The 16,749-nt window shown below is 43.4% G+C and overlaps 1 protein-coding gene across 13 annotated transcripts in view; it reads left to right on the forward strand.

Moving 5' to 3' along the window:
* The window catches only part of DLG2 (discs large MAGUK scaffold protein 2), a 1,579,821-nt gene that overhangs the window by 1,239,511 nt on the left and 323,561 nt on the right, over positions 1-16,749 (forward strand). For all 13 annotated transcript variants that reach the window (XM_050940648.1, XM_050940534.1, XM_050940523.1 and 10 more), the window contains one exon: positions 4,423-4,579. In XM_050940648.1, coding sequence (XP_050796605.1) covers positions 4,423-4,579 — 157 coding nt within the window. The remainder of the gene's footprint in view (positions 1-4,422; positions 4,580-16,749) is intronic.

Below are 16,749 nucleotides of genomic sequence, written 5' to 3' on the forward strand. Positions count from 1 at the left end.
TCCATTTAAACCCAGAAGACCTGTCTCAAGGTTTTTCCTCCACTTTGAACTTTAGCGTACAAAAAGTGGGGACCTGCATGAACACTTTTAAGCTTAATTACTGGCTTAAATCTGGTGCTCTGCCACCAGCCAGAATGTTAGTGTCTGGCACACTTTCTGTTCCCCCAGAACCTTCCCTGGGGAACCCAAAACCCAAACCCCTTGGGTCTTAAAACAAAGAGAAATTAACCATCCCCCTCTTTCCCCCACCCCCCGACTTTCCCCTCCCTGGGTTGCCTTGAGAGGCTTACACAGATCCAAACTCCTTGGATCTTAAAACAAAGAGGAATTAACCATCCCCCTCGTTTTCCCCCCACCAATCCCTGGTGAGTTCAGACTCAAACAAGGAAAAATCAGTCAGGTTCTTAAAAAGAAAGCTTTTAATTAAAGAAAGAAAAGGTAAAAATTATCTCTGTAAAAGCAGGATGGAAAATACTTTACAGGGTACTCAGATTCATATAGACTAGAGGGATGCCTCCCCCCACCCCCAGCATTAGATTCAAAGTTACAGCAAACAGAGGTAAAAATCCTTCCAGCAAAAAGACACATTTACCAGTTGAGAAAACAAACATAAGACTAATCTGCCTTGCCTATCTATTACAATTTTGAAACATGAAGGACTGATTCAGAAAGATTGGGAAAGCCTGGGTGTACCTCTGGTCCCTCTTAGCCCCAAGAGTGAACAATGAACAAAAAAACAAACAAACAAACAAAGACTTCCCTCCACCAAGATTTGAAAGTATCTTGTCCCCCTATTGGTCCTCTGGTCAGGTATCAGCCAAGTTTACTGATCTTCTTAACCCTTTACAGGTAAAAGAGACATTAACCCTTAATCATCTGTTTATGACAACCTGAATTATGTTAAATCTGACCTTCAGGTGCCCATGGTAATTCTAAATTCATTGCTATGTAACAAATGAGTGGCAGCTACCCAAGAGAGAAAACCTTTATCTGCTTGTTTGTTAGAAATACTTGACCTTTTGTATATAAACAATCCCCAGGATATACAAAAACTGAACTATATGTAGCTTTCCCCAGAGCTGTTTTGTGACCTGTTCTCTAACTACCCAGTATAAAGAAGGAAATGGAGATTGGGAGGCCACGTAGAGCATGATAAATACCTCCCAGGAAGGGTTCAGTTTCCTTTATACAATAACCTTACAAAAAATGCTCCTTTGTTTTTGTCTGTTTTTAAAAATCAAACACAAGAATCAATCAGCAGGGAGACAGTTTACTTGAAAATTATCATGAGACTAAGGTCACCATCTGAGTGTCAGTAATGGGCCTTTGCTCAGGCAAACACCCACTAATTTCAATAGGAGTTCATTTGTAAAGACTGAGGCCCTGATTCTGCAGTCACATCAACACCTAAGTAACATGACTCACTGAAGTAGTCCCATTGACTCCAATGGAATTACACACATGAGTAAAGCTAAGTACATATTTCAGTGTTTGCGGGACTAGGGACAAATTGTAGCCTTCATGCTTTGAACCGGTGGTTTTGGTATATTAGGATCTGAAAATGTTTGAGGACCAATCAGGTAGTAGATTAAGTGTATTAGGAGGTTTTGGAAGGAGATGCTTCCATACACTTTTACAAATTTAGTTGTCCGCAGGATTGAAAATTTGTTTCTGTTGCAGTACATTGAAAAGCATATCACAATTCTAGCCCTACATTTATTTTAGCAGCTAGAACAAGGGAGCAAGCGATTACATGAGGATGAACAAATGCAGCAGGCTTTAGGAAAGCTACAGTGTGGACAGTATTTTCAGTGACTAACTTGCTACTGTGTTGCAGGCAGCCTTTAGGATTAATGTTTAGATTAGATGAAACACAGAGCGACTGGACAGCTCAGAGGACTGTTAAAGGGATTTAGAGCCTTTCACCTGCACACACTATACCTGTTCAGTGGTGTGACAGGGTGTACCTGACCCTCTGAGACCCCCTGCTGGAGGCCTTGTGAGCCTGCCACACCCCGCCCCAGAAAAGGCAGTGGAGAGGGACCTCGAAGCTGCCTACAATGGCTGTGTCAGACACAGCCAATCGGGGCCCAGCAGGCTAGTATAACAAGAGCAGCAGGGCCAGAGTGAGAGCAGTTCTTTGCTGGAGCTGGAGGAGTGTGGAGGATGTGCTTGGCTAGCTGAGGGAGCCACAGGACCTCAGACAGAAGTGCTGACAGAAGCTGGAGGGAGCAAGAAGGAACCCTGGGCTGGATTCTGGAACTCAACCAGGACAAGGCCCTGAAGTAAGGGTGAAGAAGGGATGGGGCTGTGGGGAAGTGGCCCAGGGAATCAGAGCAGCAGCACAGCTTAGATAAAGGGTCATGGCAAACGGCTGCTATCTACAGTGTCCCTGGGATGGGACCCAGAGTAGTGGGGGGGCTGGGCCTCTTCATTCCCCATTAGCCACTGGAGGAAGTGGCCTGGACTAAGAGGCACCCAGAAGAGGAACTGAACCCTTTAGTAGCCCAGCAGCAGAGCTGAGGCCTGAAATGCCCAGAGAGGGCGAAGACATTTCCTCCAGGAGGGAAGCCATGGAGTACGGGTCGATACTAGGACTGAGACCATTGATAGACCACGGGACTAATTGAGAACCTAAGCTACAGGAGTGCTACAGGGAGTGAAAGTGGAGGCTCACACACACTTGACTAGGGGTCACTCATGAGCGATGAGTACATGCTATCAGAGGTGGTAAACAGAGAATGTCAATTTCCAGGCTGGTCACTCTTGTATCTTTCTCCAGCTGCTTTAAAAGACTGATGGGAATAATTAACAGAAGTATTTGGTTTGCAGGCATGAGTTGCATTTCACAATACAGAAGGCAGCTACTCCTTTCATAGAAGGAGTTAGTTGGGGGATTGGTGCTTCATTTCCCCTTTTATATCCTACAATATTGCTGATGTAATATCAAGAAAATACATTTTAAAAAGTCACCAATTAGGCTTGGGAATCCCAGCAAGTGCATTCTACAGTTTTAGGGGCTATTGTATCTGAAGGGAAGGTGGAGGTAGGAGATCTCTGAAATAGATATTTTGATCCTTTATAAATCAGAGGCTCTGAAACCATGGTTCATTGCGATCTGGGGAGAAGTGGCTAATCACACGGTGTTTTCAATTGAGAGAAATTGGACAGATGGGGAAGAGCGAAAGTAGACAGTGGATAAAATTTTCAAAAGCGCTTAAATGCCTTAGAAGTCCCCTCTGAGAAGGGACTTAGGCTGTGAAATTACTAAGATGCTTTTGAAAGTGTTATCAAATATGATTAATATTTTTCATAAAGAGCAGGACACCTATTGCACTGAAGACAGATTTTGCCTCTGGAGGTTAGGGAGTCACAGATGAGAGGGGAGGTTATTCACAAAATAATCTCTCCACTAAAATATGAACCACACTGTGGAACAATTTCAGAACTCATGTAAGGTTGTTCCAAAGCCCCAAGAGCCTGAAGCTTTTATGAAAATGTATTATCATCCATAAACTGGATGCACTGTATTTGTTGTAGATAATATTGGGTACAACTATCTGGAAGATGCATTTTATTTTTCAATCAAATGTTCAGTAGACTTTTTTTAAGGAATAGAGTTCTGGACTGGGAAATAGGAGACATAGGTTCTGACTCTGGCCTGCTGTGTGTCATCTCACTGGACTGTGCCTCAGTTTCCCTCTCTGTAAAATAGGGATAATGATAGTAAACTCCTTTGTAAAGTGCTCTGAGCTCTACTCGTTGAAAGTGCTATATGAGAGCTAGGTATTATTGATCATGTAATTTTGAGCAACTTTTGAAAACAGTAAAAATACCCATGGTGCCCTTCGGTGATAAAGCAGTTATGTGTGCCCACAGATGTGTATTCCTGACAAGGTCAAACCAGACTTTCTTGTAAGATTCTCTGCTTTGAACTTGGTGATATAAAACACTGATGTTACTTGATCCAGCTAGGGCAGAGTTGGAAGAGCTTCCCTTTGTATCTACTGTGTTTTTTCTCTGTTTATTTTTAAGGTGTTTTTTTTAGCATGACCCAGAGCATAAAAGATGACCTGCTATAAAAATGTAGATTGTTTGTTTACCAATGCTATATATGGTATTGGTGTAAATAAATGTGTCAAATGCCTTAAAATGTCTTATCACAGAAATCCACCATTTAACTTAGTTAAATCCATTACAATGGGGTAAATTAATAGGTAGAAATGTTCAGTTGTCTTGAAAAAATAAAAAATAGGACACTATGCATGTTCCCCAATGAATACACCTATCTCATTTATCAAATGGTTTTATTAGGTAGTAGCCTGCTGTTTTGTCTTAAAGAAAAAGTAATGTGAGAGAGATGCTAAGTGGTGCATATACACTATCTGAATGGGTAAACAAAGCCATTTTGTTTCTATACAGAGAGCCTCGGAAAGTCATCCTTCACAAAGGCTCCACAGGACTTGGTTTTAACATTGTGGGAGGAGAAGATGGGGAAGGCATTTTCATATCCTTCATCCTAGCAGGTGGTCCAGCGGATCTCAGTGGAGAGCTGCAGAGAGGAGATCAACTTTTATCTGTAAGTATCTGTCATTTTTGCTGGCCCATTACTAGTTCTTGTTGGTTGTCTTTTCATGTGTTGGGAAAACATAACCTTGGCTTTTCATTCAATGTTTCACCCATAGAACAAAAGGCTGGACCCCCTTCCCAGCACCAAATAGTACCTGGAAGGGATTAAAATGTTTGGAAGATTATATTTCATTCAGTAGACCACATGACATACCTCACCATGTATTGTGAACAGCGTATGTTGTAAAAGATTTAGTAAGCATTTCTTTGGGAAGGCCTGCATAACACACTCCGAGCTTTGCCACAATAGAGTCATGTAGTCATTCCAAATTCACGCTATAAAGCTTTAGATCACATTGTGCTTGTGCACGTGTGAACGTATATCCATCTTTTTATAACATAGTATATGAAACTAATAACCCTGCGGTCCCATGGATTGGGAAGATGAAAGACATGAGTGGACAAGATTTTCAAACCAACCCAATGCCACTTTAGACACTCAGGCTTCATCTACATTACAAGCTAGGGGTGTCATTCCATTGCTTGGTGTACACACACTTGTTCCAGCTCTCATCAAGCTAGTATGAGTATAAATAGCAGTTGAGCCACAGCAGTATCAGTATTGGCAGCAAAGACATGGGTTAGCTGTCCAGACTACAAACCATCCCATACCCCATGACTTGACATGGCTAAGCTGTGCCTCCGTTGCCATTACCTGTGCCACGACGGTATCATAACCTTAGTCCCAGATTTGGACCTTAGCGTCCAAAATATGGGGGTTAGCATGAAAACCTCCAAGCTTAGTTACCAGCTTGGACCTGGTACCTGCTGCCACCACCCAAAAAATTAGAGTGTTTTGGGGCACTCTGGTCCCTCTGAAAAACCTTCCCTGGGGACCCCAAGACCCAAATCCCTTGAGTCTCACAACAAAGGGAAATAATCCTTTTTCCCTTCCCCCCTCCAGGTGCTCCTGGAGAGATACACAGACACCAGCTCTGTGAATCCAAACAGAGTGAATCTCCCTCTCTGTTCCCAATCCTGGAAACAAAAAGTACTTTCCTATTCCCCCAGAGGGAATGCAAAATCAGGCTAGCGATCCAACACACAAATCTCCCCTTGATTTCTTCCTCCCACCAATTCCCTGGTGAGTACAGACTCAATTTCCCTGAAGTAAAGAAAAACTCCAACAGGTCTTAAAAGAAAGCTTTATATAAAAAGAAAGAAAAATACATCCAAATGTTCTCTCTGTATTAGATAATACAACACAGGGTCAATTGCTTAAAAGAATATTGAATAAACAGCCTTATTCAAAAAGAATACAAATCAAAGCACTCCAGCACTTATATTCATGCAAATACCAAAGAAAAGAAACCATATAACTTACTAGCTGATCTCTTTGTCCTTACACTTAGAAACAGAAGACTAGAAAGTAGAACTACTTCTCCAAAGCTCAGAGAAAGCAGGCAGCCAGAAAACAAAGACACAGACACTCAATTCCCTCCACCCAAAGTTGAAAAAATCCGGTTTCCTGATTGGTCCTCTGGTCAGGTGCTTCAGGTGAAAGAGACATTAACCCTTAGCTATCTGTTTATGACACGCCCCCCAAATTGCAGACAGTGGGGAAGCTCACTGGCGGCGATTTCCTTCTAGAACTTGAAAATAAACAGATTAATACAACACATACACCTTTACATATACTCCTAAGTATATAACTAACAGACTTTTACATTTTAAGAACACTTTTTAACTACTGAATTCTGGGAAACTCTCACGGGAGAGTGCATCAGCTACTTTGTTAGAAGCTCCTGTGATGTGTTGAATTTCAAAATCAAAATCTTGGAGAGCTAAACTCCAACGAAGAAGTTTCTTGTTGTTCCCCTTGGCAGTATGAAGCCACTTTAGTGCAGCATGGTCAGTTTGTAGTTGGAACCGCCGTCCCCAAACATATGGGCGTAGCTTTTCCAGGGCGTACACAATGGCATAGCATTCCTTTTCACTGACTGACCAGTGACTTTCCCTCTCAGACAGTTTCTTGCTGAGAAACACGACAGGATGGAAGTTGTGATCTGTTGCTTCCTGCATGAGCACCGCTCCTATACCACGCTCAGATGCATCTGTGGTTACTAGGAATGGCTTGTCAAAGTCCGGGGCCCTGAGCACAGGGTCAGACATGAGCGTTGCCTTAAGTTGGGTAAAGGCCTTTTGACACTCATTAGTCCACTTAACTGCATTTGGCTGGGTCTTTTTGGTCAGGTCGGTCAGTGGGGCAGCGATTTGGCTGTAGTGTGGTACAAATCGCCTGTAGTATCCGGCCAAGCCTAAGAAGGATTGGACCTGCTTCTTGGACCGTGGGACAGGCCACTTTTGGATAGCATCCACCTTGGCCTGTAGGGGGTTTATGGTTCCTCGACCCACCTGGTGCCCCAGGTAAGTCACTCTGTTTTGGCCTATTTGACACTTTTTGGCCTTAACAGTTAGTCCGGCCTGCCTGATGCGCTCAAAGACCTTTTCCAGGTGTAGTAGGTGTTCGGGCCAGGAGTCTGAAAAAATGGCCACATCATCGAGGTAGGCAACTGCAAATTCTCCCAGTCCAGCTAGTAGACCATCTACCAGCCTCTGGAAGGTGGCGGGTGCATTTCGAAGGCCGAAAGGAAGGACATTGAATTCATAGACCCCCGCATGGGTGACGAATGCTGACCTCTCCTTGGCAGGTTCATCTAGCGGTACTTGCCAGTACCCCTTGGTTAAGTCTATTGTAGAGATGAACTGGGCACGTCCCAACTTTTCCAATAGCTCATCGGTACGTGGCATTGGATAGTTGTCCGGACGAGTTACAGCATTTAGCTTACGGTAGTCCACGCAAAAGCGTATTTCCCCATCTGGTTTGGGTACCAGAACCACTGGAGATGCCCATGCACTGGAAGATGGGCGGATTATACCCATCTGTAGCATGTTCTGGATCTCCCGTTCTATAGCAGCTTGGGCATGAGGAGACACTCGGTAGGGTGGGGTTCTGATTGGGTGAGCATTACCTGTATCAATGGAGTGGTATGCCCGTTCAGTCCGTCCTGGGGTGGCTGAGAACAATGGGGCGAAGCTAGTGCACAGCTCCTTGATTTGTTGCCGCTGCAGACGTTCCAGGGTGGTTGAGAGGTTCACCTCTTCCACGCCACCGTCTTTTTTCCCGTCGTAGTAGACACCGTCAGGCCACTCAGCATCCTCTCCCTGGACTGTAAACTGACAAACCTGTAAGTCTCTGGAATAGAAAGGCTTGAGAGAATTAACATGGTACACTTTAGGCTTTAGTGAGGAATTGGGAAATGCTATGAGGTAGTTTACAGCTCCCAGGCGCTCTTGGACCGTGAATGGCCCTTCCCATGATGCTTCCATCTTATGGGCCTGTTGCGCCTTCAAGACCATAACCTGGTCTCCTACCTTGAAGGAACGTTCTCTGGCATGTCTGTCATACCAGGCCTTTTGCTCTTCTTGAGCATCCTTTAGGTTCTCTCTAGCAAGGGCTAAAGAGTGTCGGAGGGTGCTTTGTAGGTTGCTTACAAAGTCCAGAATGTTAGTTCCTGGAGAAGGCGTAAACCCCTCCCATTGCTGCTTCACCAACTGTAATGGCCCCTTAACCTCGTGACCATACACAAGTTCAAATGGTGAAAACCCTAAACTGGGATGTGGTACAGCCCTGTAGGCAAACAGCAACTGCTGCAACACTAGGTCCCAATTATTGGAGAATTCGTTGATGAATTTTCGTATCATGGCCCCCAAAGTTCCATTGAACCTTTCAACCAGGCCATTGGTTTGATGGTGGTACGGGGTGGCAACCAAGTGATTCACCCCATGAGTTTCCCACAGTTTTTCCATGGTCCCTGCCAGGAAATTAGACCCTGAATCTGTAAGGATGTCAGAGGGCCAACCTACCCTGGCAAAGATGTCTGTTAGGGCCAGGCACACAGTGTTAGCCCTGGTGTTGCCTAGAGCTACTGCTTCTGGCCATCGGGTAGCAAAGTCCACTAAAGTCAGTACGTACTGCTTTCCTCTGGGTGTCTTTTTTGGGAAAGGACCCAGAATATCCACAGCTACTCGCTGAAATGGGACCTCAATTATGGGGAGTGGCTGGAGAGGGGCCTTGACCTGGTCTTGAGGCTTTCCCACTCTTTGGCATACCTCACAAGACCGGACATACTTGGCAACGTCCTTGCCCATCCCCTCCCAGTGGAAGGACTTCCCCAACCGGTCCTTGGTTCTGTTCACCCCAGCATGGCCACTGGGATGATCATGGGCTAAGCTTAAGAGCTTCCCCCGGTACTTAGTTGGAACCACCAACTGTTTTTGCGGCTGCCATTCTTCCCGGTGTCCACCAGAAAGAATTTCCTTGTATAAAAGTCCTTGGTCTATAACAAACCGGGATCGATTAGAAGAGCTGAGAGGCGGTGGGGTGCTCCGTGCCGCCGCCCAAGCTTTCTGAAGGCTGTCATCTGCTTCCTGCTCAGTCTGGAACTGTTCCCTTGAGGCTGGGGTCACCAGTTCTTCCTCAGACTGTGGACTTGGGCTTGGTCCCTCTGGAAGCGATGTAGGTGATGGGGTTGTTTCCGTTGCTGGTGAACCGCTTTCCGCTGGTGCACCTGAGGGTATTTCAGGCTCTGGCTGAGCCTTTTGGGTATGGCTGTCTGTTGCTTCTGCCAGTTTTGGCTCGCTGGCGCCCTCTGGCGTTGAGTTTGAAGATGGGGTTGCAATGGCTGGTGCTGGTTGCTGTTCCAGTTCCGGGCCTGGGACTGGAGGTGCTGTGGCTGTTTCAGTGGTTGGCATGAAATCCGGGTCCACTACCTCTGTCTGGGTCTCTGGTAACACAGATGGGGCCTCTGTGGACGGCTCAGGAACAGGAATGGGTCTGGAAGCTTGCCTGGTTTGGCTACGTGTAACCATTCCCACTCTCTTGGCCCGCCTCACCTGGTTGGCCAAGTCTTCCCCCAGTAGCATGGGGATAGGATAATTGTCATAGACTGCAAAAGTCCACATTCCTGACCAGCCTTTGTACTGGACAGACAGTTGAGCTGTAGGCAAGTCTACAGCTTGTGATATGAAGGGGTAAATTGTAACTTTGGCCTTTGGGTTGATGAATTTGGGGTCAACGAAGGATTGGTGGATAGCTGACACTTGTGCCCCCGTGTCTCTCCATGCAGTAACCTTCTTTCCGCCCACTCTCAAATTTTCCCTTCGCTCCAAGGGTATTTGAGAGGCATCCGGGCCTGGGGATCTTTGGTGTGATGGTGGTGTAATGAATTGCACTCGCATGGTGTTCTTGGGACAGTTGGCCTTGATATGTCCCAGTTCATTACACTTAAAGCATCTTCCATCTGATGGATCACTGGGCCGAGGTGAGTTACTGGAGACTGGTGAGGTTGAAGGGTAGGGTATCTGTGGCTTTACTTGGGTGGTATGTGGGGTCTTTGGCTGTCCTCGGTTGTAGGGTTTATGGTCTGTGTGCCCCCTGGGGTAATCGTTCCCCTTGACAGTAGCTTTCTTGCTTTCTGCCAGTTCCATCCATTTGGCTCCAATCTCCCCCGCCTCAGCGATATTCTTGGGGTTTCCATCTTGTATGTACCGTGTGATGTCTTCAGGAACACCATCCAAGAACTGCTCCATTTGTATGAGGAGGTTCAGTTCTTCCAAGGTTTGAATGTTGTTTCCTGTTAGCCAGGCCTCATAGTTTTTTGCAATGTAGTAGGCGTGTTTGGGAAATGACACCTCTGGTTTCCACTTTTGGGTTCTGAAGCGCCGACGGGCATGATCTGGGGTTATCCCCATCCTGTATCTGGCCTTGGTTTGAAAAAGTTTATAGTCATTCATTTGGTGCTTAGGCATTTCAGCTGCCACCTCTGCTAAAGGTCCACTGAGCTGTGACCTCAATTCTACCATGTACTGGTCTTCGGGAATGCTGTACCCAAGACAGGCTCTTTCAAAGTTTTCCAAGAAGGCCTCGGTGTCATCACCTGCCTTGTAGGTGGGAAATTTCCTGTGCTGTGGAGCAATAATTGGCGCCGGGTTGTTAGGGTTGGCTGGCACATGCAGCCCAGCTTGCGCCAAGTGCAGTTCATGTTTTCTCTGTTTTTCCTTCTCTTCATTTTCTTTTTGTTGTTTTTCCATTTCTTTTTGTTGTTTTTCCATTTCTTTTTGGTGTTTTTCCATGTCTCGGCGGTGGGCCGCCTCCTCTTCTTCTTGCTTCCTTCTGTGGGCCAACTCATCTTCTGCTTGTTTCCTTCGGTAGGCCATCTCTTCTTCTTCTAGTTTTCTTTTGTGTGCTGCCTCTTTGATCTGTTCTTCTCTTTCTTTCATCTCCATCTCTTTTTGTTTTATTTCCAGTTGTCGCCTGTGTTCAGGTTCTTTGATTTGTTCTTCGGCGTCAATTTTTGCCTTAGAAGTCATGGTTCCTGTTTTCTTGTGTTGGGGTGCCCTCCGGTGTTTATCTTCTGAACTGCAGGTTCTCTGTTGCCTCCTGAAGTCTGCCTAGCAACAGTGCCTTTAGCTAATCTTCAATGTCAAGTAAACCTGAAAAACCACTTTATTTGCATTCATATAGTGCTGGTATGACTCTCAATGGGAGTGCTATTGTGTGACAAAAGACTGTTAATAGTCCTTAACGACTTCTGCTTAACATGCAAGCCACAAACTGCCAGAGAGAGCAGAAAAAAAAATTTCTCTCTGGTTCCCTTTTAAAACCAAACTGTTTCTCTCTGCTAAAAAGCCCTTAGCAGAGAAAAGAAAAATATAATATTCCTACTGGCTTCTGGATTCTATCTATATCCCACCACTGCTACACCATATCATAACCTTAGTCCCAGATTTGGACCTTAGCGTCCAAAATATGGGGGTTAGCATGAAAACCTCCAAGCTTAGTTACCAGCTTGGACCTGGTACCTGCTGCCACCACCCAAAAAATTAGAGTGTTTTGGGGCACTCTGGTCCCTCTGAAAAACCTTCCCTGGGGACCCCAAGACCCAAATCCCTTGAGTCTCACAACAAAGGGAAATAATCCTTTTTCCCTTCCCCCCTCCAGGTGCTCCTGGAGAGATACACAGACACCAGCTCTGTGAATCCAAACAGAGTGAATCTCCCTCTCTGTTCCCAATCCTAGAAACAAAAAGTACTTTCCTATTCCCCCAGAGGGAATGCAAAATCAGGCTAGCGATCCAACACACAAATCTCCCCTTGATTTCTTCCTCCCACCAATTCCCTGGTGAGTACAGACTCAATTTCCCTGAAGTAAAGAAAAACTCCAACAGGTCTTAAAAGAAAGCTTTATATAAAAAGAAAGAAAAATACATCCAAATGTTCTCTCTGTATTAGATAATACAACACAGGGTCGATTGCTTAAAAGAATATTGAATAAACAGCCTTATTCAAAAAGAATACAAATCAAAGCACTCCAGCACTTATATTCATGCAAATACCAAAGAAAAGAAACCATATAACTTACTAGCTGATCTCTTTGTCCTTACACTTAGAAACAGAAGACTAGAAAGTAGAACTACTTCTCCAAAGCTCAGAGAAAGCAGGCAGCCAGAAAACAAAGACACAGACACTCAATTCCCTCCACCCAAAGTTGAAAAAATCCGGTTTCCTGATTGGTCCTCTGGTCAGGTGCTTCAGGTGAAAGAGACATTAACCCTTAGCTATCTGTTTATGACAGACGGCTATGCTGCTATTTATACTTATTCTAGCTTGTTGTGAGCATATGTATATGGGAGTAGGGGAAATCACACCCCTAGCTCACAGTTTAGATGTAGTCTCAAATAAGGGCCCATCTTTCAAAAGCTTTCAAAAGCTCATTGTGACACTTATGGCCAGATGTTCAAATAAAGCTCAGCGTATTAAGGTGCGAAGTTGTTTTGAAAATCTATCCAAGTGTGTAAAATGAGCTGCTGGGTGCTGGGCACGTTTGGAAGCCTGGCCTTTATTTAGGTTCTAAAATACAACGGAGCTCTTTTGAAAACCTGCCCGCTTATTCTGAAATTCTGGCCGCAGTTGTGGGTCTTGAACACTGAGTGTTGCCATTTATAGTTTGCTCATCTCTGCTGCTTGAACTGGGATTGCCACACCAAGGGCTTAAAATTGCATGTTTGTTTGTGACAATATAATATAGTCTTATAGAATATTATGTTGTCACTTTGTGAACATTTTTGAAAGTGTTGAAGAGATTTGAGACCCTAAATCTTACTGGTGATCAATGAGACTCAGTTCCTAAGTCACTTAGGTCTTTAACCTTTTTTAACCAATAGTCAATAATACAAATTTTATTTTATGATTTATACAGTGGGTCAGATTTTCCCTCAGATAGATGTGTGCATCTTTTTCAGAGGGTAGGCTCTCACCTGGGATATTTTAGTACTATGCTGTGGCTGTTTTTCTAAAGTTGTGAGTGGCATCCTACAAAGGCACTTTTCATCCTTCATTGTTTGAATGAGCAATGAGGTAATGTGCAGCTGCCTGTGAGTGCTCAGAGTGCGAAAAAAGAGAGGGTGCCTTGTATAACATATTACTGTTCCTTGCAAGCTACAAAGACAACTTTAGTTATTCACAGTTTAACACTGTGTCTGGTTGATTAACAGAACTTTTTATACACTGTCTGTTTTTTGGCCAGCTCAGCTCCATGAGTACAGATCAGCATCTTCTCAGAAAGATCGCTGGGCTAGCAGTGTCCTTTTCCTTCCCTGTTGTTCCACTCTTTAACATGCTCGTGTGAGTGCAACTACAGAAAGGCCTAGTAATCAAATCTTTTACATTGAGTATCATAATGTGCTTTCTTTCTCCTTCATACACTTCTTCCAAACAGGATAGACAGAGGCAGAGAGAGCGTCTATCTTTTCTTTTTCCTCCTTTGAGGGAAGTATTGGGATTTGGCAGTCTAGACTACGTGCACCATCTAGTGTATGTTGAGCTAATTAGCAAATTTCCAATATAAGAAAAGGTTCAGCTACATCGTGTTCATTATTTCTGTGCTGTAATGAATTCGATGGTAGCTCTGCAATTCATTTTCAGTTTTTTAATGGATAAAAGATTCTGTAGCCTTAGGCTATATTTTGCATACATAGTCTCATTAGCATCTTTGTAGTTCTCTTTCATGTATATATTGATAGTGTGCAATTAAGAAATAGAGGGTTTATGTTTCAAGGTGTGCACAATAATTGAACATATGATTGGAGTGTTCTGCACAAAGAGAATTTTAAATCACAGTCAAACTTTCCGTAAAGTATCCTCCTAGAATAGTTGATCATATGGTATAATGAAGATATACTGTGCAATCCCAGGGCCTGATTTTATATAAATCTAAAATTGTATTTGGCCCTCATCACTGTGGTGAGCCTGTAAGGGTGATTGATGTATCTCACATACTTTATACAGCCTCATTACAGTAGTACCTGAGTATGGCACTTTATCATCTTTAATTTAAACTCGCAGTACCCCTGTGAGGGAGGGAAGTGCTATTATCCCCATTTTACACATGGAGAACTGAGGCACAGACAAAGTGACTAGCCCAAGATCACCCAAGAAGCCGGTGGCAGAGTGGGGAATTTAACTCAGGTCTCTAGAGTTCCAGGCTAGCTCCCTAATCACTGAATCATCTTTTCTCTCAGTTTTGTCAGTGCGATTTTTCTGGACTTCAGTGGAATACCATGCAAACCATTCTGGCAAAATCTAGTTAGAGCTAGCAGGTATAGGAATCTTTGTTCCTTTATTACTTGTATGAATTTGTAATAGATGATAAAAAGGAACAGGGCCAGCCTTTGTGAGAGCTGACATATCCTGTTGGTACCAGGCAAATGAATTTTGAACAATTAAAGGGAGATCATCTTGAACATACCATGATTATGATTTATAGGCAAATAGTGCTTGTTGTACAGAAGGATCCCAAATGCTTTGCAAATTATTATATAATGTCATGTTGTGTATAAATGAAGACTGTTTTATCCAGTTGGAACTGCCGGGAGATTTAAATAGTCAAAATGTAATTATCCAACTTGGAACTAGGCCAGGGCGTGATATTCTGCAGGGTGAGGACAGTGGAAGCTGTTTGATTGTTTATTGACCTGAAGTGGTCATAGTGTTACGCTTCATCGCATCGACTGAAAAAATGTAACCTTTCAGTAAGTAGGTTGATTTTTGGTTCCTTACAGTTTTTTCAGTGTCTCTTTTTTTCTTTTGGATCTCTTATCTGTTCATGTTGTCTAAACATCTCTGTATACTCCCTTTTCTGTTTTCTTTGGAGCTTTGGGGGAAATAGTGTGTTCTTCCCTCAGGTTAGCTAGCATGTAGAAAGTAACATGAGGTGAAATCCCAGTGAAGACAGGGCAGTTTGTAGTTTAACACAATTTAGCAGGTCAAGGTAATGGCAATGGGGAAGCCTAGGGAAGCCTAGGATTTTACCTTGTGTTATTTACCATGTCTTAGCTAACATCATAAACAAACCCATTCAGTGTCTTTTACAGATTCCCACGAGTGTATATTCTGTCCACCAGGAGTCAAGTTCCTTCTACATAAAGTATGCTTAAGGTTACATTCAGAAGGGAGTTTCAAATACCATATGGTGTTCACAAAACAGAACTGGAATTTGTAAGATGGCACAGACGTTCCCTCCAGCCTGTCACAGGGGATAATAACACTTCCCTACTTTGTGAGGATAAATGCATTAAAGAGTGTGAGATAGGGGCCATATAAGTATCTACGGTAGATATGTTGTAGTTTTACAAGCAGTCCTGTTACTGTCAGAAAGACCTAAACAAACTGAAAAAGTATAAAGAAGAAATATTGTTTCTCTAATCTGTTTCAGTGACAATCATTTTACTTGTATCAAGAACAGGTGAAAACTTTCAGGCAGATGTGTGAGTGCACTGACTTTACAATTTGGAAGACATCCACTCCCAATGTAGCTGAGTTTTGCACAAGTTGAAAGATTCATGCAAATTGATAATGATTTCCAGCCTACTGCTCTTTTAGTTTAATGGTGCTGGCAAGCCCTGGATACATTTATTTAACCTTCACAATATCTGCAAGTATTTAATAGCACTTTGCCATTTAGATTCAGGCTTATTCATTAGTCATATTTCAACTGGATCATTGTCACAGTTTCTTGGTTGCCCTTCCTGGTTCATCTGTCATGGGTTTCCAGTCTATTTAAATTTTCATGGCACATTTGTTCTATAACTCTGTATTATCTTGTCACCCTTTGCTGTAATTGCATTGGCTCTCCATGCATCTAAGGATCAGATTTAAATGATTGGTATTAGCTTTTACAGTACTTAACACTTCAGTCCTCTTACATTTACATAGCTTAATTCAAATATGAAAGCAAATAAAACTCTGTGGTGGGAATATGTAGGTGGATCTCGTTACTAAGATTCTGTTCCAACCATGCTTGCTGCTTCCTTGGCTGTATGAGACAAACAGAACTCCTGTAGCATAAGCAACACAAGGTCACAAGTAGGGATTTTAGTCCTCACTGGCTTTAAAAAAACTGCCATAAACATTTAAATGTTAGTTAAACGTATTTTCTGTTTGGTTAGCTATATTATCTGGGAGCCTTTCCCAGTATGGTCTGTTCACAACTTCTGCACATCAGGCACAACTCAGAAAAGTATCTTTGACATTTATATTTATTTTTAAATAGACTTAAATAATAGGCTGTGATGCTGCAGCAGGGGAATTTTTAAATTTGATTTCTGTGTGTTTCACAGCCACCTTGCTCTGAAGCACCTGTGAAACATATCACCATTGCTTTGGCATTTACTTGGCATACAAGTAGTTGATTTGTTCATTCAGCAGCATGGGATGGAAATTATTACCAAATTAGACTTAATGTATTTCCCCAGGCAATCATAAAGCAAGGCACCGCTGAGTGACTTAGTCTCAAAAATAGCTATTATAAATCCATTCCTCCGTACTCAAACCAAGAAAAGTTCTTGCCGAACTGCATAAGCCACTTCCAGAGGTGACTGATAGTAGACCATTGGCTGATGCAGGATCCCCCTTTCCCAGTATTCTGAGGGTATGTGTACACTACGGGATTATTCCTATTTTACATAAACCAGTTTTGTAAAACAGATTGTATAAAGTCGAGTGCACGCGGCCACACTAAGCACATTAATTCGGCAGTGTGCGTCCATGTACCAAGGCTAG

Source organism: Gopherus flavomarginatus, chromosome 1 (assembly GCF_025201925.1).
Source record: "Gopherus flavomarginatus isolate rGopFla2 chromosome 1, rGopFla2.mat.asm, whole genome shotgun sequence".
Taxonomy (NCBI): domain Eukaryota; kingdom Metazoa; phylum Chordata; order Testudines; family Testudinidae; genus Gopherus; species Gopherus flavomarginatus.